At 36.2% G+C, this 23,676-nt stretch overlaps 2 protein-coding genes across 3 annotated transcripts in view; one reads left to right on the forward strand and one right to left on the reverse strand.

The window, feature by feature from the left end:
* The window catches only part of LOC113228563 (E3 ubiquitin-protein ligase RBBP6), a 55,546-nt gene extending 46,159 nt beyond the window's left edge, over positions 1–9,387 (reverse strand). Inside the window, exons 1-9 of one of the 2 annotated variants that reach the window (XM_026461913.1) lie at positions 9,129–9,387; positions 8,667–8,898; positions 8,248–8,359; positions 5,661–5,788; positions 5,254–5,414; positions 5,088–5,178; positions 2,220–2,326; positions 2,087–2,131; positions 1,597–1,857 (exon numbers count right to left, since the gene is read on the reverse strand). In XM_026461913.1, coding sequence (XP_026317698.1) covers positions 1,597–1,857; positions 2,087–2,131; positions 2,220–2,326; positions 5,088–5,178; positions 5,254–5,414; positions 5,661–5,788; positions 8,248–8,359; positions 8,667–8,898; positions 9,129–9,294 — 1,303 coding nt within the window. In that variant the 5' untranslated portion in view covers positions 9,295–9,387. The remainder of the gene's footprint in view (positions 1–1,596; positions 1,858–2,086; positions 2,132–2,219; positions 2,327–5,087; positions 5,179–5,253; positions 5,415–5,660; positions 5,789–8,247; positions 8,360–8,666; positions 8,899–9,128) is intronic. The other variant, XM_026461914.1, reaches the window with a different exon arrangement.
* A 1,245-nt stretch (positions 9,388–10,632) lies between these two features.
* On the forward strand, positions 10,633–22,431 carry LOC113228468 (eukaryotic peptide chain release factor GTP-binding subunit ERF3A). Its single transcript, XM_026461781.1, has 12 exons — positions 10,633–10,870; positions 12,085–12,314; positions 13,313–13,418; positions 13,776–13,922; positions 14,443–14,588; positions 15,266–15,420; positions 15,649–15,766; positions 16,150–16,353; positions 18,252–18,410; positions 18,789–18,893; positions 20,661–20,829; positions 21,069–22,431. Exons 1-12 carry the CDS (start codon positions 10,633–10,635, stop codon positions 21,110–21,112), a joined length of 1,821 nt encoding a protein of 606 aa, XP_026317566.1. The 3' UTR covers positions 21,113–22,431.
* The last annotated feature ends 1,245 nt before the right edge of the window (positions 22,432–23,676 follow it).

Here is a 23,676-nt window from a genome sequence, read left to right on the forward strand (position 1 = left end):
CGACGTCCGCGCGACCGCGACGCAACGCCAGCGCAGCATATACCCAGCGTTCGGCACTATACAGCAGTCGCTCAGTGCCGGCGTTGCGTACACAAATTAGTTAGGGATACTACGTTGCAACGCCGTCGCGCGGACGTCGTGTCGACGCTGTGTTTGCGTTGGCAAGACGCTGACACTCGAAACACGCTAATGTGGGGGTCTAAGTGTCACAAGCTGCATTTATCAATATCATTGAGTGTTTCAGTCACAGACATATATCCAAATAGACGCCGCAAGTATACCTACTTCGCGTGCCCAATGTAAGCTGTAAACGCTTAGTTGCCGCTGCCACGCTTCAGAACGCACGCGGCCGTAATCGTAACTAAACATCAATCAAAAACGCGAAAAATGCCTAATTGTGCCATCAGAAACTGCAAAAAGCCACAGCCGGGAGAAGATAAATAAACAGGGACCTTTCCTTCCACACTTATGTAATTTTGTAGTCAGAATATGCATAATCTATTTTAACATAAATTCTTTTCATTTTGAATGAATTTCGAGAAAACAAATATGCAAACGAGTGTATGCGCGTGATTCGTAATACATTGCGGCTTTTAGTGCTCCCGCCTACTGGGTCACTAGTCGCGGCCCCTAAACGCCACTACTAAACGCGATCACTAGTGGCTGAGTCAAGCCACTAGAAGCGGCACCAATCACAACCACTAGTGGCTGGATGCCGCCACCGGTCGCACCTACTAGTGGTTAGAAATCGTTCATTTTGCCGAATTCTTCATTGGTGTAGCGTTAGACTTGAAAATAGCACATACGAATATCATTTTATTTTTAACTTTAGATTTAGTTTGATTGACAGGTCACGACTGAGACTTTATATATTTTTTTAAATAGTACGGATCATAAAGACGCTACAAGTCGCTAAATATTTTATTTCTAGCTAAAACCAAATTTTTGCCCAGTAAACCTTCATAAAATTCCCTAGGTCTAGAGACTACTAAGTTTAAACGGCACCAAAGGCGGGCGGGGAGAAGCCGGCGACTGTGGTCGAGTGTGCGCGTGAGGCGAACGACGCAAGTAGCAAGCGCGGGCCACACCCGCAGCTTGTAGCTCGGACGCGGTCACTCGAACGCTCAGTTTGCGCCGATTATATTAAAAATAAATATAAAAAATGTTGTGAAGGATTTTTGATGCAGGAATGTGAAGGATTTTTCCCATCACTAAATAGAGCTTGTGACGTCATAGGAAGTACTAAAAATGTGGCATGCTTGATTTTCATACAGAACACGGTACTTGCGGTGTCTATTTAGATATATGTCTGTGGTTTAAGTTGACGGTACTAGTTGTCCTTAGCTTTAATTTATTCAACATTATTATTTCATATGATGTGTTGTGTACAAAATATGTTATGAAAATGTTATTTAAAAAAAAATCATGCATTTACTATGGTACTCACGAAACATGCAAATATATCATCAATTAACAATACAACATCGAATACAGCATGAAGAACGCTGCAATAGTATTTGAATAACAGAAAACAAAACAAAGGGTGCATGCAAAGCCGTGACATGCAAAGAAATTGTACTGTATTTGGGCGAATACCGTAGCGCGGGTGCATGTTTGGACGAGTATGTGGCAGCTGCGCGTGGACACCCCCTGCTCCCGGTGGCCCGTGATGCCCGTGATGCGGTCCGTGCAGCGCGTGTGATCCGTGCGGCCCGTGTGGCCCGTGTGGCCCATGTGGCCCATGTGGCCCATGTGACACGTGCAGCTGGTGCGCGTGTGCCGGCGGCACGGTTACAGTGATGTTGTCATCCGCAGAACCATCTGACTCGTCCCCGCGCCCGCCTATACCTCCCGTATCTATCACAAGTTTTTCCGTATAATGACAGGAAAACTCTAATATACTAATTTAAGTATTTTTCTTGATTTTTCCTAATCATTCTATTTTCAAATAGTCTTTATACAAATATGTTACGACTGAATCGACATGCACCGAAAGCCCGTTGACCGAGTAGTATGCGTATGAGAGAACAGTTTGTTAGTGACAACAACTTAACGACACATCAACTAAACATACAACTTTTCTGACCTGGAGGTTGACCTGGACCATTCGGAGGCTGCACTAGCTGCCCTTCTGCAATAAAAATTCTAGGTAATTATGTCACATAACAGACGGTCTCACAGGATTACTGAAGCTCATTTGACTAAAATAAAAGACATACCCATGCCAGGAGGACGTGCTTGCATCGGCGCCGCTGATGGCCTATGTGGCGTGCGACGGCTGTAACCGGTTTGATTTCGGAAGGCGGACACAGAATTCCTCAGAAACCTTTAAATAACAATAATTAAAATCATTAGTATCGGGTTTCTTACCACGGTATGACTTCTTTTTATTTTCCCGATATTTCGGAACGGTAAAAACAATACGTCAACTAGAACGTGCGCGAAAAAAGCGGGAGTGTCTGCGGGAGTCTATTGTTTTCTTAACTAAGTGCCGGGACAATAATGTTATACCAGTATGTGTTAATATTAGGCCACGGAAAGACATTTACGGCTCCGCGCACATTCTGTATAAAGCGAGCATTAAACTGCTTCATCGTTTGATACGTAACAACCGTTACATGTTTGAAAAAGTGTCGTGTGAGTTATATCTGTTACATCTGGAATGCAGTGTTCAGTTAAGTAAAAATTATTTCGAGTTATGTGATCGTGTTACGTTTCTACAAGCGCAGCGTACTGCTGAGCTGTGTGCATTAAATCACGAAAATAAGTTTTCAACTTTGATTCGTAAACAACAACCGGTAAGTAAGTACCATGAAAACTCGAAAGGAACTCGAACGGTAATAAACCTGTCTAACAAGGTATTGACTGAACCAGCAATTAACGCCCTGGAAAAAGGATTAAATTTCGCTCCTACCCCAACGCGCATTCCAATTGAAAAAGTCATATGTGGTGTTGAAGAAACCATTGTGTGTAATAGGGTGCCAGCTAGTGATGCTGAAACATTACGTCAAGACGTGGCTGTAGCCTTGCGACATGCTCGTCTACCACCAAAAAACATGAGTACTCAGGAACTGATGGCTGTAAAAGAACTTAGGGCTGATACAACAATTATAGTACTGAAGGCAGACAAGGGAAACGCCACTGTGATTATGGATGTTGAAGAATACGACCGTAAAATAAAAGCTTTACTGGAGGATGGCATGACATACAAACATGTAACATACAACCCGACTGCCAGAGTGAAACGACAGACTGATGCCATTAGCCTGAATGTAGGAGCGCTATCCCAGTTGATATTGAAAAACAACTATTACGTCCACGTATCGTCCAACCGCCGAGGGTTTATGGTTTGCCAAAGATCCACAAAACTAACGTACCATTACGACCAATAGTGAGTCAGATAGACTCACCCACGTTTGAATTGGCAAAATATGTGTCTCGTACACTAACACCTCTAGTAGGCAAAACGAACTCTTTTGTGAAGGACTCCAGGCATTTCATTGAGATCCTAAACAGTACCACAGTTAACGAGAATGAGACAATGGTTAGTTATGACGTTAAGTCTCTTTTCACAAACGTACCAATAAAGGAGTGCATCGACGTTATCAAAGTGAAACTTCAAGAAAATAACATCCCAATGGAGATTGCTCAATTACTTGAACATTGCTTAAACACGAGCTACTTCCTGTATAATGGCCAATACTACCTTCAGATTGATGGTGTAGCGATGGGCAGTCCCGTTGCTCCCGTTGTTGCCAACATTTGGATGGAACACTATGAACACGCCACCATTCTGTCAGCACCATCAACAATAAAATTATGGAAGGGGTATGTTGATGACGTATTTTGCATAATGGAAGGAAAGGAGCAACATATACAAAATTATTTAGCACGTCTTAATAACACCCATAACAAAATGAAGTTCACTTGTGAAATTGAGAAAAATCGCACGCTTGCATTTTTGGATGTATTGGTCAAAGTCCGACAAGACGGGTCACTCGGTCATTCTGTGTTCAGAAAACCAACTCACACGGACAAATATTTACATGCCACTTCACATCATCACCTAAAACACCTACATTCGGTCGTCAGGTCATTAACCAATAGAGCTTATGATCTTTGTGATTCACACCACCTACCACAGGAACAGGAGCACGTTAAGACGGTTTTGCGACAGAATGGATACAAAATAAAAACATTTAAACCAATACACAAAAGGAAGAAGCAAATTGACGTACAGAGACTACCAGTTTTTCTGCCCTATGTACAAGGGGTGACAGATAAAATAGCCAGGTCGCTAAGGAAGTTTTCCATAAAAACTATTTTCACCCCCTTAACCAAAATAGGAAAAATGTTACGTTCACCAAAAGACCACCTTCCTTTACAAACACCGGGTGTCTATAAAGTGAACTGCAGTTGTGGGAGCTCGTATATCGGTCAGACTAAACGAACAATTGTCGATCGTATGAAGGAACACATCCGAGCAGTAAAAAACAATGATGCACAGAAGTCGGCTATAGCACAACATCTCACACAGACTGACACTAACCACTGGATCGAGTTGCGTAGCCCCCAGGTACTCTCGACAGAACGTCACTACATACCACGGTTGGTACGAGAAGCCATCGAGATCACGAAGTACAAAACATTTCAACCGTGATGATGGTTTTAAACTGTCCAGTGCATGGAATCCGGTCCTTAGTGAGTGCAGTAATAAAAACAAAAACACCTCGAGTTCAGTTTCGCGTGTGGATACAGTGAGTGTGGTTTGTGTGAAAAAAGTGAGTGACAATGGTAACGCCACAACAAATCGCGATGAAGGTAGTCGTCGACAGCGCAAGAGGGTAGACAGATATGTCTGCTCATAAAGCTGTCATCTGCCGCCATCCAGTCAACCCGTGACCATGGAGCGTGCAACCGTTCCGAAATATCGGGAAAATAAAAAGAAGTCATACCGTGGTAAGAAACCCGATACTAGTGATAATCATTTAGTGAATAACCACGAAAGTCTTAAAATCTATATAATTAAAATCATTCTCGAAAATCACGAAAAATACTGAAATTTACGCAAATATATATTTATTTACCTATTTGGAATTAAAGTCGTAGGCGCAATTTCTTTCTCTCTGCAGTCAGGACATTCATGATCTTCAGATTCTAAAAGTGCACCCCTGATACCTTAAATAGAAACAACCAATCAGAAAAAACTAGTAAAATTAAATGTAATTTTAAAAACAAGGTAAAACAACTAACATTCATCACAAAAGGAGTTGCCACAGCAGGGTATCATGACAGCATCAGTGAGCAGATCTCGACACAAGCTGCAAATAAGCTCATCTGGAACCGTTGCCTCAGGAACAGCCGGAGTGTTTGTCGGTGTATCCACTGTATTCTCAGATGCTTGATATGCCTCACTGTAACAATACAATAACAAGCGTTAATGTCACGTGAAATATAATTAATAAAATACTTTGCTTCACATTTTCAATTAATTAACACTGAAACATTGTATGACATGTGTACTTATTATACAATATTTGTCACCTACTATGTTTACTTAAGTAAACATAGTAGGTGACAAATATTGCAGTATGTTCAAAAAAACATGCTGCATCCAGTTCCAAGCAATATATTGAAAAAGTTAGATGAGCAAAACTTACTGGTCCACAGCCGGGACAGCAAAAGTACCACTAGGTGTCATCATAGCGCCTGGTGCTTTTGGACCATCCACTGGTACCATAAAACTCCGAGGGATACCTGTGCTTCTTTTTATTTCCACTAGTTCCGCCTGAAATAATGCTATTCTATAAACTATGTACAACGGTCATGAAATTAGGTTAAAAAATATTTCTCAGACTGGAAGAATAAATAAGAAAAGTTCATTCCACAAAACAACATACCCATGGAAAGGTACAACTGTCTCGTCAATATTAACAAATGTTGTTAAACCCTTTAGGTTTTATACCTTTTTTATTGAAATATTATAAACTTTTATGAATATTTTGTATGATTTACTATGTTTATTACATTAATAAGGTTTATCATTTTCAGTTTAGTGTAGTGCACACCATAATAGTCTATGAACATTAGTCATATCCCAACTATAGCGAGTTGTATTTCTATTTGGGAGGATCTGGAATTGGCTCTCAGTTGTTACTATTAATATATAAGTTAATTTTAAACTGTTGGTCATTGACTTACAATTATATGGACGTCGGGTCCGCGCTAAAAAGTGTCCGAACTTATAGGGCGTTAAAATCGTATACAGAGCGTCATTCACGCTTTAGTCTTCGTTTGTTCGACTGACAGCGAAGCAAGCAAAATTAGACAGTACTGCGATGATATTACAATTTAAATTCAACGTTTTAGCTTTTTCATATTCCTTTACGTCACTACGTTTAAATAGGTTGACTTGGGACATTTTTTTCGTGGTTTTTGTATTAGACCCGTCGTCCATTTATTTGTAAGTCAATGCTGTTGGTCTCTTTTTTAGATAATAAAAAAATACAAAAAAAGACAGAAATATCATGCATTCCTTCATTTTTCCACATGAGGGGTTTATACATGTAAAAGTGGATTTATTCACTTTCTTATTTTTCATAATTCCGCAAAAACCTATTTATTGTACAAAACATGGCAAAATTAATATGAGAAAATAGTTATTGAAAAAGTATAACATTTAAGAACTCTTCAAATGTGCTCCATAGCATTAAAAACAATCAAATCATTTTCTATACATTTTTGCAAATGTAAGTCACTGTTTCGCCAAATCTATGATATGTTTCTGGTGATTGATGATTTCACTTTCCGAATTTCAATGGCACTTTTTGAGTGATTTTTGTAAAACCCTTTTTTTTTGTTTTAAGGTCTAAAACATACAAATATTCAAGCAATGTCAATAATTATAAAATCACAGAAATATTTGAGTTAAATACAACAAAAAATTATATTTTAGGTCACACAAATGAGATTGCAGTAACACAAATGATTTTGTCATTAACATAAATGAGAAAGATGGCACAGTAATGAGAAATTATTATTACAATACACATTTTATCATTCACAAAAGAACATTTAACAAGTAAAAATGTTTTAATATAATTTCTTGTATCAAAATCCTTCTCATCCATGTAAGACCATCTATCTATCTATATGCAATTAATAAATAAACCTAAAAAGCATTTTGTTTATATCATATAAACTTTGTTGTACATCAATATATCATCATTACCACCATCAACATCATCATCATTATCATCAGCATCACTACTATTCACATCATCATCACAATCATCGTCATCACCACTACAATCATCATCCTCATCATCACCGCCATCATCATCGTCACCACCATCATCACCACCACTATCACCATCTAATTGTTATATTTCAAGTAAATGTTTAGCTTAAAGTAACTATTAGACTTAAAAGTGGACAAGAATGAAAGCGACAATAATGATTTGGATACATTTTTAACTGTCAAGTGTGTAAAATATGCTGAACCGTTATAAAAGTACATGGATTTTAAAGCTCCCTTTGTCTAATTGATGTACAATAAAGTTTATATAACTATTACTTATTTAGATAGATTGCTTTACATGAATGAGAATGATTTAGTCACTAGTGCTGAAATTGGTATATACTTATATGTTATGTATGTGTACGATGTTTTGCTAAAACGGAGATTCACAGGTAACTTCACTGTGTACACGCCAATCCGAAAGGAGCCCCATCTCACGTGTGCGAAGGGTGAAGGTGATGCGGTACGAACTTTTGTTATTAGGACGCTTTTAGTTGAAATGACATTGATGATAGGAAAAATTTAAACACATTTTGTATTCCCAAGAAAACATGTTCATTTATAATAAATTGGAAAGTTATGATATATATTCGATGTGCAAGTTATTAGAGTTTATCCTCGACGGGAAATATTCCGATTTCCTTGAGTGTTTAATTTTTTTTCATCTTTTCTTAATATTAAGGCAATGTGGAACCGCCTCCCATGAATGAGAAATTGCCCACTTTTTTAATTTTTATTTATTACTGTGATGTAGTAAAGTACACTTTTTATGTGTAACACAGACTAAGTAAGCAAGCAATCATATTAAATAAATAATGCTTAGCATTCATGTAATAACATAAAAGTTATTGAAAGGGACACATTTTTGGAGGTTATCTGAAAACAACCAATATGTGGCTGTTGCAATAGTAAGTTAAATGAAAACAAAAAGTAATGTGCATGCGTACAGAATTGGCAGTAGGGCAATCTTTAATCCAATGTCCTCTTTTCTGACACTTGTAGCAAATATAATTTGTTGGCACAGCACCTCTTTGGTTTTGTCCTCTAATTTTTTGATAGCTGAAATAAATTGATAAACATTATTTTAAATGTAACACACATTTCATTCAAAAACAATACTTATTCCCTAAATTTAAGCTTTACTTGTGTGGGATAGTGTCCTAACTTCAGCTGTGAAACACATAAAACATATTAGCATGTTAATTGCGAGCTAAAAGTGCTTTAATTTTGTTAAGTAAGTATAAGTTTATAACACAACATTGAATGTCTGTAAAAAAATGTAATAATTTTTATATCCAAAGAATAGGCCCCTGTAAATACAAAAAGCCCTTAAATACACCAATTATTCAACAAAATTCTGCCTTACTTGCTAGGGTCGTAGTCAAAAGTTGACTGTGATATCATAGCATTTATTTTATCCTGTTCGCTACCTTCCATGCGAGACAGATCGGCCAATCCTTTCGGAGCCACATCTTTATGCAATACTGATTGACTAGCATTTGAACCTTCCCACTGTTTTTTGGGCTGTTGAGACTGAGGTACTCTAGCTACAAGCAGTGAAGTGTTCTTTGGAATCAAAGTGTTGTCATCTACATATACTGCAAAAATAAAAACAATGACACTGCATTACTTCGATATGTCTATACTATACTGCCTATTATAACCAAAATACACATCAAATTAAATGGACGGTCTCATCGTATTCGTCAGACGTATGGATAAATTGTAATGCATCTTGAATAATACATAACATATAAAATAGTTGTTTATGTATAATACTTACAAAAAATATATTATCGTATATTAAATTTAATGTAATGGTACTAACCTTCTTTTGTTTGAGCGTTGGTAATTTCTAAATCGAAGTCGGAGGTCTTTCCTATACGCTTTTGTTGCGATATAGCAGATTTTAAGTCGCCTACTGATATGTGTAGTCCATCAAAAGTAACAGTGTCGTAATCCAGTGCACTTTTGAATTTATAATGTACAGACATCTCAGTTGAAGTAAGTCTTGACCAATACGTATCATGACAAAAATGTTCACGTGTTGTTATGACCTACAATCCGGCTTGTTGAGCGAATGGAGACGCCACACATTCAGTAATTATTTCAAAATACAACACTACTTCCAATAACTGAAAATACTTTTGTAATGCTAACAAATGGACTAGTCACAAGTGTGTCCTAATGTTTATAAGATATGAAACAAAACATATTTTCACATTTTACGAAAATTCGATACATAGCCAATGAAAGCCATCAATTCGCCATTTTAGATTTTAGTTCCTTTTTTCCGTTTTCCTTTTATTTATTTTTTTTGTTCTGTATTGCCAATATGAATTTTATTTTTATTTTTTTAAGTTATAAAGGTATAACAAGACAGCTCTGGCTATTATCTTGGCTATGGCATAAACTATTAAGACAAAACAAGCAAATTTTGTAAAGTGACATAAGAGTCGTATTCTAGAACTCTACTCTACTCCATGCTCAAGTCAGGACTTGAGTATGATTCAAAGCACTAGAAATCATACTCAAGTCCTTGCCATTAGAGTCGTATTTCCAGTGTTTGAATTCATACTCAAGTCTGCTCAAATCCTAACTTGAGCATTGAGTACAGTTCTGGAATACGACCCTTAGTCCAAGTCTCAGGGTCGTATTCCAGAACTCTACTCAATGCTCAAGTTAGGACTTGAATATGATTTCTAGTACTGGAAATATGACCCTAATGACAAGGACTTCAATGTGATTTTAAAGCTTTATATCATACTCAAGTCCGGACTTGATCATTGAGTAGAGGTCTAGAATACGAGTCTTACTATACATGGTCCCCGTGCTATTGTTTATTTTCGTTTGCAATATTCGTAAAAAATTATTCTTTTTAGATTCCCACATATTATACAAAAGATCAAGTGTGCGACCAAACCATACGATATCATAATAAATTGTCTCTGCGTGTCGTGTCTGTCATCTTGTGTAAATACCGCAATACGAAATTATATTTTTTACCTATGGTTACACTTTATCCGGAAGTGTTAAATCGTCTCAAAGCTTTTAATTGCGAATTATTTTCGTCATCGGGATAATTGAAACTTATATTATTAACATACATTTAAATGTTTTATTATTACATTTGATTGAAGTATATGCTATGTATTGGACGTTTTCTAATTAAAATAAATTAAACGTTTCGATACTTATTTGGCAAATTGCCATGAACTTCCGGTGCAGGATAAAGACACACGCGGATCTATCGTGAAAAGAACGCGAAATAATATAAAAATCACTGGAAAGAGACGATTGCTCTACAAAATTTACATTGCCTGTTTTCAAAAATGTCCAATAACGGTGCTCCGGACTCTTGGGAAAGTCAAGCTGATGTTATAGGTGAACAAGGTGCAAAAGATTCCAATGATGTGTCTACAAAATTTTCCACGTTGAATGTAAATGCCGTGGAATTCGTGCCTTCTTTTTGTAAGCCCTCTCAGGCTAGCGACAATACTAACTCCCCCACTTCACCACCGGAATCTGAAAGTGATTCCACTAACTCTGCTGGTAGTCCTGTCTTGAATGGTAAGTGTAATGTCTGTCATATTATCTATCTGCAATTAATCTTATCGAACCGTATTTGTCATTAAAGACCGGTTCGCTTCATATACAATCATATTGTCCGTAAGGCAATGTGACGACTATATACGAGAAGCCTGCAAAATGAGTTTCGCATGTGTTCGGAGCTTACGTTCGATGACTTTATTTTTTTTCTCTAAATCCAGTTCTAACGGGTTAAGTGGAGACACGCGGCACGCGACTGTATACCCTCTTGCTGTAAAATTTAATAACTTTCTCTTAGTTTTTCATTTGTGTTAATAGTTCATTTTACATTTCTCTTGTTAATTATGGCTAAAGGTATGTTTTACTCAAAATATTTTACAATAGATATAGTCATACTTTATGAACTTCACTGGTTTAAACTTGTTCCCTTTTATCTTGTGTATGACAGTACTTAGTTATAATACTTTTTAACATAGTACTCTAAAAGGTGTTGTGAAAGACATTACCTAACTAATAGGATTTGCTCCATTATATGAACTTAATAATTCTTCAGAAGTACTTACTATGCAGTGATCTTGAATGTTACTTACAAATCAATATGTGTCAAAGCTAATATGTGTGTAATTATAAGTTATGCAATTTTTAGCAAAGCACAAAAGTGATACTATAATGCTTTATAATGTCAACATTAAAATTTCCTTAAGCCAAACGAAGTTAATCTACTGGAAACTAGACATGTCTTAATGTTAATATTTTTCATCATTTTCATTTCATTTCATTTTCATTTAGTACATGGATTTACAATTTCATCCAATTTCTTGTGGATAGTTATTGGATCAGCATGGTGAGCACTCATCTGTACAGTTCCATGTTTTGATTGTAATACAAATAGACTATCAATAGCCCCATCCATTAAATTTTTGTTTGCTTTTGTTCATTAGTAGTTTAGATTTATTGAATTTACATATAGTATCAACATCATGCAACTCATAATGGTGCTTAACAGAAGTCTTATTATATATATTGCCATAGTTATTTAGATAACATAAGGGGTAAGATATACTACATATAAGATAAACTAAGATATAGGGGTATACACTATATAGTATAAACTAAGATATATAATGACACTTGAATCAAGCTGCACTATTCATATGGAGATACAAATATTTTTTTCTGTACTTTTCTGCTAATGTGTATTAGCTCGTAACATGCCATTTGTGATTTTATACTAGGTTGCGGGGATGCCGAAAGTGGTGAGGGAGGCGCGGCATCTGCGTCGCCGCGCGTCGAAGAGCCACCACCCTTGCCACCAGCGGGCACAGGTGCAACCACTGCACCCGCGCCCGTTCCTCCCGACGTCTCCCCTACCGCCGACAGTTGGGAGGCCGAGGCCGACGCCGACGATGCGCTGCTCACACCTGACAACGAAAACGAAGCTGAAGAAGAGGAAATTGACCAACAGGTTCGTCCCACTGCAATATGCAAGTCTCTTTTGTTTTGCATTTTTTACTGTTGGTACGTTTTTAAGCAGAAAGCACTCTTATCCAGAATGTTTGTACGGAATACAAATAACTGTTGTTTTAGAACAATTACCTGTACTTTTTATTCTTCTGAAGTGTCATGCTCGAGTTTAGTTGTGTATTTTAATTGAATGCAAAGTTAAAAGTAGCATAGTTTGTCTTTCATATCCTGCTAACCTAACTGTTTAAACACAAATACTAAACACATGAAACTTACTACCATCAGTAATTTTTTTTATCGTGATTGATATGCATTAAAACATTATTTGTGATGTATCTGGCTGCTTCTTGCCATATCCACTTATAAGTAATGCTGCTGAAACTGCTAGTTTTATACATTTGCTGAATAGGTAATCAATTATGCATGTCACATAAAACCATGAATTTTTTGCAGTTGTTAATATAGTTAATATTCCACAGTCTACAATTTTCAACCTTGTCGCATTGTTTCTTAGACAAACAATGATAATTGGACGTAGTTAAACCAAAAGGATCCAATGCACATCCAGTCACTTCGAGATGTGACAGTTTGAAGTTGAAAAGTGTTTCTCACTCTTGTTTTATTTTCAAAACTTATAATCTCATGCAACTCCAGAGATATTTGTTTATGTTTATATGTTGCATTTCTTTGTTGATCTAAGATAGGAACCGTTTAATACATATAACTCATTTTTTGATAATTTTGTGGATTGGATCCTTTTTGTTTAACTATGTCCAATTTATCCTACCTTAACTTATGGTTGGGGATAAATTTAGTTCATGGTGGATCATTGTGTGTTTTGGTTTGGCATTTTATATGTGACATGTGTAAAATCTATCTGTTATATGACTATGAGAGTTAAAAATGTTTATATCAAGATCTTTGATTGTGTTTATGTAATGTGTTTTTGGTACACCCAGCAAAGATTAACTTTTGTAATAATTATTTTTTTGATAACAGGAAGATGGTGAAGTGGTGAAGAAGATTCCCAAGAAAAAACCACCACGGGTTGAGGACACTAGGAGCAAGAAAGAACATGTTAATGTAGTGTTCATAGGACATGTAGGTGAGTGTAACACAATGAATGTAATAACTTGGTACACATCAAATATAATTATTGTAAATATTATAGTAGCACTGTCACCTTAACTATTTCTGCCACCAAGCAGTAATCAGCATTACTGTTTGGCGGCAGCAATGAAGGGTTAGGGAGCTAGTAAATTCACAGTCACATGGGGCTTCAGGGTGACGGGCGCAGTCACAGGGCCCCACAGATCTTTGCGATTTAAAGCTCTGAGTGGCACTACAGCTGTTATGGACAGGCATGTAGCTTACTATCAGGCGCACGACTTGTTTGTCCCGTCACTTGATATTATTAAAAAAATATTGAAATTTAAACTAAACAGTTAATGTGTAATTTCAGACGCCGGTAAATCTACGATCGGCGGTCAAATTATGTCATTAACTGGCATGGTGGACAAAAGAACGTTGGATAAATATGAGAGAGAAGCTCGAGAGAAGTCAAGAGAATCTTGGTATTTGTCATGGGCACTGGACACTAACCAAGAAGGTATGTAATGCAGAATAGTAATTTACTATTTGTTTAATTCATTGTTAGGACTGAAACAACATTTCCCTGCTTTTCAAGAATAGTGGCCTAACACAAATTAGTTCTTTTTTTGACTTATTACTAAAATTTATTTAAAAAATGCTAAATATTATTGTAAATTGGACACCATGCTTCTTATTGGTTAAAATAATCACATAGCAACACTGGGATGGTCTATGAACTGTCAATTTTGAGCAGAGGATCCATCTCAGATTTTTTAGAACCCTTTTCCTGTTGAGTTAGATGCTTTTGAGATGGACCACTATTCTAGAAAGCCATCGATTTGCAGTCATTTTGTCGGAGGAATTAGGGAAACCTATTGATTATGTTTTGCTTGTAAGTAACTCTGTGTTTTTTAATGAGATTTCTATCTGGTGTAGTTAAGCTGTTTTACTATGTTTTTTTAAATATGAACTATTGTATAGTATCTAATAGTATCTTCGTGATAGTACATGAATGAATACTTACGTTGTTTATACAGAACGTGACAAAGGCAAAACAGTGGAAGTAGGGAGAGCATACTTCGAGACTGAGAAGAAGCATTTCACAATCCTGGATGCACCGGGACACAAAAGTTTTGTCCCCAACATGATTGGTGGCACAGCACAAGCTGATCTAGCTGTGTTGGTAAGAAAAAATGTATTTACTGAAACTCATTGGAAATGAAACTATTTGTGTAATGGTTTCAATTAATGTTTGCCATAACTATGTCAGTTAGCTGTGACAATGAGACCTGTAAAGAACCCAAAACATTGTTTTATTTGAAAGAACAAATATACTCAATTTAGATACAAAAAATAGTTTCATTTCTTTAAAATGTTCTATCCCTATTAAATTATAGTGGTGAGTAAAAACAAATACATCGATTTCATGTAATATCCATTAATGATTTTAAGGTAAGGCCAAGGTCGTGGGCGGGAAGTGCTCATAATTTGTGTCTGCCGTGGACCACGGTCGGGTAGGTGATATGCTTCCGGCCCGCGGTCCGTAGTTCACATCACAGGCACTCCTACCTAGTTATTTTTAAGCCACTTTATTTATTTGTTTTATTTAACAAAGTCTTCAAAATAGGAAGAGGTTTTCAATTCGACAGTATTCTTTTATGTATGTTACGCGATAACTCCGGCCTTTTTGCAAACCGATTGACCGTTGATTCTTTTTTTAATGGAAAGAGGGCAGTGATTTAAATTTGCAGAAAATATTCCACCTTTAAGGATGACAAACTAGGGGATGAATGATTTTTGAGGTTGGTTTTTTTAGTATGCTGTACTGATTATTATTTATGTTCTTGAATACCATTACAGGTGATCTCAGCACGTAAAGGTGAATTTGAAACTGGTTTTGACAGAGGAGGACAAACGCGTGAACACGCTATGTTGGCGAAAACGGCTGGCGTTAAGCATTTAGTGGCTCTAGTGAACAAGATGGACGACCCTACTGTCAACTGGGATGAAAAAAGGTTATTATGTAATTTACGTTATTGAAATGCACGTCTTTATTGAATATTATTAGCTTTTTATGTTATAATCTTTATAGTCATCATAGTTAACATTTTTCTAGAGTTATATTAATGCAAGGCATAATTTATTTTGGATATTTGGCGCAATATTTCAAGTTTAATATGTATCACCATGTAATTGTCGTTTGTTTGTAAATGCGTTAATATTACTTATTTCTGTTATTACAGGTACAATGAATGTCGAGACAAAATCCTGCCTTACCTAAAGAAGCTTGGCTTCAACCCTGGAAAGGATTTATCCTTTCTTCCGGTATCTGGCCAAACTGGACAAGGATTATTGGAAAGAGTAAGGCTCATGTGCTCTAAATCTTGTTCTTGTAATGTAAAAGTCAAATATCACTATTCTGTACAGTTGCTGGAATTTAAATTAGCAAAACACTTGTTCAAATATATAAGTTACAGACTCTTAAACTATTATGCACTTAAACAATTATAATACAGCTGAACACAAGTTTATGGAATCAGGCAAAGCTGTGTTTACACTAGTTAAGTTTACTAAACCCATTTATATGGTGTCACCTAAATTTAATTTACTCTATATATATCGTACACGCAAAGTAGGCGCCTGGCATTCGCTGGATTTATTGCAAATTACCAAACATGCGAAATTTTAATTATCTACATCCATATCTTGAGGTCTATAATAAAACATACATTTGGAATTCTCAGGTAACAGAAGACGTTTGTCCATGGTACCGCGGACCGTCATTCATCCAGTTAATTGACGAGTTGCCTTCATTGAACCGAAAAATGGACGGTCCCTTCATCATGCCTGTTGTAGATAAATACAAGGATATGGGAACAGTACTCATGGGCAAGGTCGAGGCTGGTACTACGCGTAAAGGGAGCAGCATGATTCTTATGCCTAATAGGGTAAGTGCAGTTTTTGCAGTTTGCGTTTAGTGTTAATCTGTGGGACTGGCACAACAATGCCACTTGCGCGAGAGCGACATAAAGCGCGAGATTTCTACACGAGAATACCAGAATCTCGCGCTATATGTCGCTCTCGCGCAGGTCGCGCCCTGTCGTGCTAGCCCTTCTGTAGTAGTATAAACTCTCCTGATCCTTAAGCTAATTTAAAACATTTTAAAAGTAATGTCATTTCTTTCAAATTGATAATACATGACAATGATATTACGAAGTACCTAATCGAATTGATTAAGATGAACATCGACTGGACTTGAACGAAACAATATTTATGTTTATCAGTCCAGAGTCGTATTTCTTGGCAAGTAAAGTAGTTATTTCGTGAGCGTAATTTGACAAATAAGGACGATACGGGCGTACCGTACTAGAGTGATTCCTGCCTTTGAAATTTTTGTAAAACAAACCATTTCAAGTTCTTGTCTTGACACTCTAGTAAACTTCGTCCATTATTTTTTCCCTCTCCTTGCAACTATTCTATCTGACATTTTTTTCGTAACTAAGTTAGACGTATGCTCTTACTCAGCTTTCAAAAGCGATCATTCTCATTTAACCATTTGATTAGACTTACATATGAATGTAACTCATTAGTGGAACGAGTTTGATACGAGTTGCAGCTCAAGATGTAGTGGCATATGTGATGTAATTTGCTTCATGGCAGTTCCGAAAGTTAGCCAGAAAAGGGACGATTTGAAGGTTATTTGGCGTCGCGCTCGTTCTGGTTGTAAATCTGCAGCACGCGATGCAAGGGACATACACATTATCCAATATACACATAGCAACAGATACCATTTTAGAAAAAAAACTTATTGTAACTTTGATTTACTTCAAGGATAATGTCCAAATTCCATACTATCCTGAACCAGATAAAGATTTTTTAGGATGTATGACACAAATTTCTTCAAAAATCACTAAGCAGATGCCACGCGACGACCGTGTGCACGTGTCTCGAAATCGCGCTGTTATAGCAAAATAGCCTCTATTCATTTAGCAATTACATTTTAAATTAAATTTACTTTATTAATAAAACAAACAACAATTTCTTCATGCCGTTACTACTAGCCGACTTGCGTATCCAGTTACTCGAATTCTGTCTTGAAATTCACACGTATCCATTATCTGTACTGACTAAAGAGCGCGAGAAGAACTGAACTGAAAGATAATGAAGACACCCCGCCTACTTCGCCGCGGCCAAGCCTGGTGTGGCTTTAAATAACGCGCAGTTACTTGATTCCGAGGAATTTAATCGTTGTTGCATAGTAAATAGAATTCAGATTCGCCGTTAACTATGTGAAAACGTGGTGGCCGTACGGTTACAGCGCGGCGACCGCACGATAATTTTCGCGTCGTGTAACTAACTGCAGGCTTAGAGTCACTACGGCAGACAAATGAGATAAAAGTGGTGTAAAAAAGATACGATTTTTTTAAATACCTAAATAAATTAATGGAAAAATCACACTAGGCTTAAAATAAAATATCAAAATGTAAATTGTATTATTAATTCAAAAACAAATATGTACAATACCTTCAATATGTTTTTACATATTTCTAAAAATGATTTGATTTTTAGAAATACGTAAAAACATACTGAATTTTCTCCAATTTATTTCAAAAACTTATTAATTAATCTATAATTATTTGTTAACATATTTTAAGATCCATCTTATATTTAACTATATGACTTTAACTGAAAGCGACTACAAAATTTGCGAATCCAAAATCGGCATTATTCTACATAAGTATGCTAAGATGGCTTTACAAATGACCTTTTTTACACCTTATTACTGATTACAGACTTCTTCTTTTTTATTGAAAAAATTTTTTTCTTATTGAAAAATTTCCACCAGGTCCAAGTAACAGTGGATCAGTTATGGTCGGACGACATAGAAGTAACGTCTATCGGTCCTGGTGAGAATGTGAAAGTGAAGCTCAAAAACATTGAGGAGGAAGATGTGTCTCCTGGTTTTGTTCTCTGCGATCCTAATGAGCCAATCATTACAGGGCGGGTAAGTGTACATTCTAATTTAAACTTAATAGCACCCTGTACGCATCTGGTGCGCCAAAACGCAGCGTCTGGTGGAAGTCGTAACATAATGTAACGCACGCAACGCTGCCGCAGCCGCCTATCACGATGGTACAATGTCAACCTTAAAGAATTCTTTCACGCTTCTACAATAAGGTATTTTCAAATACTGACGCGCAAAGATCTGTAAAAATTAGTAGAAAAATTTATTTCTGTAAACTCTGCAACATTGTGTCGAGCGTCCAAATAACTGTCTGTACGTCATGAAATTCTCTATTATAATTGGTCCTTCTGGAATTAAAATTGAAATGTTTAGGAAAATCTTTAAATTTACCATATAATTTTATTGTTACTGTTTCAGGTGTTTGACGCTCAAGTGGTTATTTTGGAACACAAATCCATCATCTGCGCAGGTTATTCCGCAGTCATGCACATACATTGCGCAGCTGAGGAAGTTACTGTTAAGGTATAATGTATTATAGAATAAAAAAGATTTACTCGAAAACCATATACGTTATGTGATTGCTGTTTCAAAGCCTCAATTCAACCACGACTCACACATTCATAATTTGAAACATTAAATCTTGATAATGATTGGTCGTAGTTTAAAATTTAAAAAAGAAATAGCAAATTCTAGTCTGTTAATATAATTTAAACTTTACCCTGTTCGCATATCGTTGAAAGTTCATACCATCAATACCTATTATTAGAGATGAAACGGATATCCTGTAACTATCTGGCCCATTTTTACTATCCGACCGGATATCGGATAGTAGAACAATATCCGGCCGGGTACCGGATATTTAAAACAGAAAAATTCATAATCAGTACGCCAAATAAATTTATTTATTGATTAAAGATTATAGCAATAGGATACACAGTAATTACAGGGTCGTTGATAATCTATTTATTACTTGTAATTGAAAGAACTATGAAGTTAGATAACGCTATCTGTAAATTTAGTACTCAAATTTCAATAAAAGCAAATTATGGTGGATGAAGACCCTTTTTTCTGCATTAAGTGGTACAAGTTGGTTCTGTTTATTGTCATAAACGAGCCCAGCTTCAGAGAACAGTTGAGCTATAAATTTTGTTAAATGAAGTAAGTACTACTTGTTATTGCTGGACGGACGAAAGGATCGCGATCACGATCGATTTGAACAGTCTTCAAAATATAAACGATCTTCTGTTTTCGTATATACAATCTGTACCTACATTAATGAAACGCGTAAGTAGATAGTTTTTTTTTGACAAATCTGGTATCAAGGCTCAAAAAAAAAGTTAGATCACAAACAAATTAATGAAATCAATTTGAAACAAAATAATAACGGGCGTATCAAGTGCTAGGCTTATATGTATAATACTTACAATAACTGTAAGTTTTAATATATATAGCCAAAGAACGATGTAATTGCTTTTTTTCGCCACCTCGAGAAATTTTCATTCACAACAAACAAACAGCACTGATATTAATATAATATTGCCAAACATGAGATTTTTTTCACATTTTTCTGTTATGTATTTGTATTATTGAATACATTAATCGTTTTTATAAAAAACTAAGTGACCACAACAAACCAAATCGTCAATGTGAAAGTGCAATCATTCTCTAATCAATGTTTATGGGCGTAGGTCAGATATCCGGACTAGGTGCTCGCCGGATATCCGGTATCTGGCCAAAATACTGTCCGTTTCATCTCTACCCATTATTGCAAGTTACGACGTTTTGATTTTATATTGAAATTTCAATCTTTGTGCTGCCATCTAGCGGTTTATAGCTGAACGTATTCGAGATGTTTACTAAATTCCCAAAAAAATAAACGACCGTAATTATTGCAGCAGTATCACTTTTCTTGTAACAAAAAATTATTACGATAAACAGAAAATTTAAAATTTATTAACGTTAAATAATTAGATGAGACGAAACAGCACCAAAGATATTATTACAAGTGCGACTATCATTTCTGCACTCCAAAGTTGCGAAATAATGCATTTTTCTACGATTTTCGATGTTTTGCGCGTGATAATTGACACAACCATAACGTACAAACGGAAAATGGCGTACTGTGCTCTAGTTAGCGGAACTCCGCGAACTGTTGGAACACGTGTCACCCAAATTAAGCACTTCTACTGTACATATTATTCTGTGTCGACGGCCTACCGAATTTATTAATCGTGTGTTACCTGAGCGTCAATCTCATATAAATTACTAATGAATAACTGTTCTGTATAGGCACTAATTTGTTTGGTGGACAAAAAGACTGGAGAGAAATCAAAGACGCGACCGCGCTTCGTGAAACAGGACCAGGTGGCAATCATGAGGATAGAGTGCGCTGGCGTCATCTGTTTGGAACCGTTCAAAAAGTTCCCACAGATGGGCAGATTTACGTTAAGAGACGAAAGTAAGTATTACTATTTTATTTATTTGTAGGTGCCACCTACAAGTTTATAAACACCCTTACTCCAAAGGAGAACAAAAATTAAGATCTTATATGGGTTTATTAAAAGGAGAAAACAATGCCCCTACATCATTTTATGAAAGTAGAGAGCTCACATTCTGCTGTAGGGTTGGTGTAGTCATAGTATGCGAATTTGTTTATTTTTAATATCAATAAATACATGTTATTTTCTTTTGTTTCAGATAAAACTATTGCGATTGGCAAAGTCCTAAAAGTGATTGAGTAAATTCGGCACTACGATTTGTAATTTAGCTAGGATAGGCCTTTCCAAACCTATATCATCAGAAAAACATGTAATCCTGAATTGGGATATGTATCATGTGAGAGCTCGGGAGTGTACTGCTTCAAAATTTATTTCTGATTAGTACTGTTAAAAATGAAAAAATGTTTAAAAATCTACTGCCACGAAGCATGATACTAAAACTCCATATGACAATATAGTTGCGTTGCGTTGGCAACTTGTGAAATGCTCAAGTAACGCTAGGGATTTAATGAATCCGTCTTTGACTGACTGAAACTACAATACAAGATATCGCTAGTGAGTTGCTAGACGTGCCGTCCGTTGTTATTTTTTTAATATACTGACATAACACATACATCACTACTAATGTGTACATCGCAACTTAAGAGAAAGGTCTACGGCTGTCTAGTCATCTCGATATTATATTAATAAGTTCCTGTATTGTCGCGTTAGGGCCGTGGTGATGTTATTTTTATACGAGTATCATTTGTAACAATTCGGAATTAGCTCTACTAGCTTATTTGCATTAGTTGCTGACGCTGTGTCATGTAGAGTTCTAGTAATCTTATTTCCACATAACACCGAGATAAGCCTTACCTTTTCTAAGCTTGAATTATTGATACTTGGCCATAAAGTGAAAACGTCTCCTTTTTTATTGTAACTTATTATTTATTTGGCATTGATGTGGTGTTTGAAGCTCTCGTGTATGAAATCTCTGATAAGATGATCATACTATAATCGAGATAGGAAGTCACATTTTTTCGAATTGTAATCGTTAAAACAAAGTAGTTGTGATCATCCTATCATTGATTATATTTTTACATACAATGAATATGACAGTAACACTGTTGTATTCTATTATATTATTTTGAAAAGCAAAATTATGTTTTATTTTGAATAATTGGCTATACATTACATTACACGTATTTCAAGAGGTTTCAATTTATATTAACTAAAATACTTGCGAGGATCAAACTTGTTTCGGTCAATCCCGATATTAATGTTAATTATTATTATTATTCGCAATACATGTTTTTATCAGATTATGATAAATAGATTATAATTTATTGCTTTAGTAACGAATACATGAACGAGGTGATTTGGTGTCTTATGACAACAAAACTAGCTTGTAATGGAAATGTGGGTGTGACGGTGTTGTTAGGGCCGCAGCCTGCCGCGCGACCCGCTTCGCTGGAGACAGTCAGGGAAGAGTAGCATGGTGAAGAACTATAGTAAAATGCCCACATATTTCTTACTCATTATTGTAGGTCTATGAGAGTACTTATGGAAAGTTGTGCAAATTATTTAAAGGTGGCTCATAACAAGAGTTATAACTTCGGCCCAATCCCGAATTGTTATGATAAATGTATATTATGGATTTTTAAATTTTCAGCTTTTTTTAATGTAATCAGATTTACATCTAGGAGCGATTGTATATTATTATCAATATTTTGTGTAAATCAGTGGAAAAAGTGAGGCGCACGTGGCCCCAAGTCGGTTAATTTCGTGCTATAGCTTAATGTGAGCGCACTTTCCGTGTGGCATCGCCGGCAGCGGGCCGTGGGCGGGCAGCGCCGGCGCAGTTGTTGCTGGCGGACAACCAACGAAAAACGCCGGCGCCGCATCCGCTCACGCGCGCCTCCACACCGAGCAAGCACATACTGCAACTATATTATTTTGTTTAAAATAAAAAAAATAAAATTTTATTACTAAACGGTATTTTTTTCAATTACATAGTTGGTAATTTCCATTGCTCTCCACCCTATGAACTAAAACACCACTTGCCTACATCGCGATGGCCTCGATGCTGTTGTCGAACTAAATATTTTATTTTCGAACAATTTTATTAAATACGCATTATTTCGAACTTTAATTCGAGCTAGATTTTTTTCTTAAAAATACAATGAAAAAGTAAATAAAAACAAAATTTTCTTCACTAATTTAAATTCTCACACGACGAGAAACCGTATGCAACTGTTATCTCACCATCAGCCCATCCTTCAGTCTGAATTAAACTGTTGTTTCTGACACAAAAAATCATATATTATATCCTCTTAAGAATGGCGATTGCTGCTTTTGATTCTCGCACTATCGTTTGTCGACTGCAGCCAACGAATGCTTGCAGTTGAAGTTTTGACTACGTATTTGAAGTCTCGACTGCACGCATTTGAAGTCTCTACTACACGCATTTGAAGTCTCGACTGCACGCATTTGAAGTCTCGACTGCATGCCTTAACCGCAGACATGCATGGATTACTTATCTGCAGTTACTGCGTTAGCGGACTAACACTAACTTGTACTTGAATATGACCTATATAAAACATAAACAATGTCCTTTATTTAGTTAGGCTATTCATTTTCATTACTCAATCAAAAGTCATAAGCGACTGTACTGCGCGCGTCTCGCTTCGTGGTTATATTCTGTCTCGCTCATCTCAGAGACCAACACAATATACGAATAAATGTCACGTTAGTTGATATATCCTGACTTCCATAGTAGTAAAATATATTAGGGGTTAAAGTATGAAATTGCCGTTTTATTGCAATAG

The sequence above is a fragment of the Hyposmocoma kahamanoa genome, unplaced genomic scaffold (genome assembly GCF_003589595.1).
Source record: "Hyposmocoma kahamanoa isolate Upper Pololo Valley unplaced genomic scaffold, ASM358959v1 232, whole genome shotgun sequence".
Classification (NCBI taxonomy): domain Eukaryota; kingdom Metazoa; phylum Arthropoda; class Insecta; order Lepidoptera; family Cosmopterigidae; genus Hyposmocoma; species Hyposmocoma kahamanoa.

What these genes read in the sequence shown, in the direction of transcription:
- LOC113228468 (XM_026461781.1), top strand. Translation starts at nt 10,633, where the DNA reads ATGTCCAATAACGGTGCTCCGGACTCTTGGGAAAGTCAAGCTGATGTT. An exon ending in AGTGTTCATAGGACATGTAG is followed by an intron (nt 13,419 to 13,775) that starts GTGAGTGTAACA and finishes GTGTAATTTCAG; the next exon opens with ACGCCGGTAAATCTACGATC. An exon ending in GTCAACTGGGATGAAAAAAG is followed by an intron (nt 15,421 to 15,648) that starts GTTATTATGTAA and finishes CTGTTATTACAG; the next exon opens with GTACAATGAATGTCGAGACA.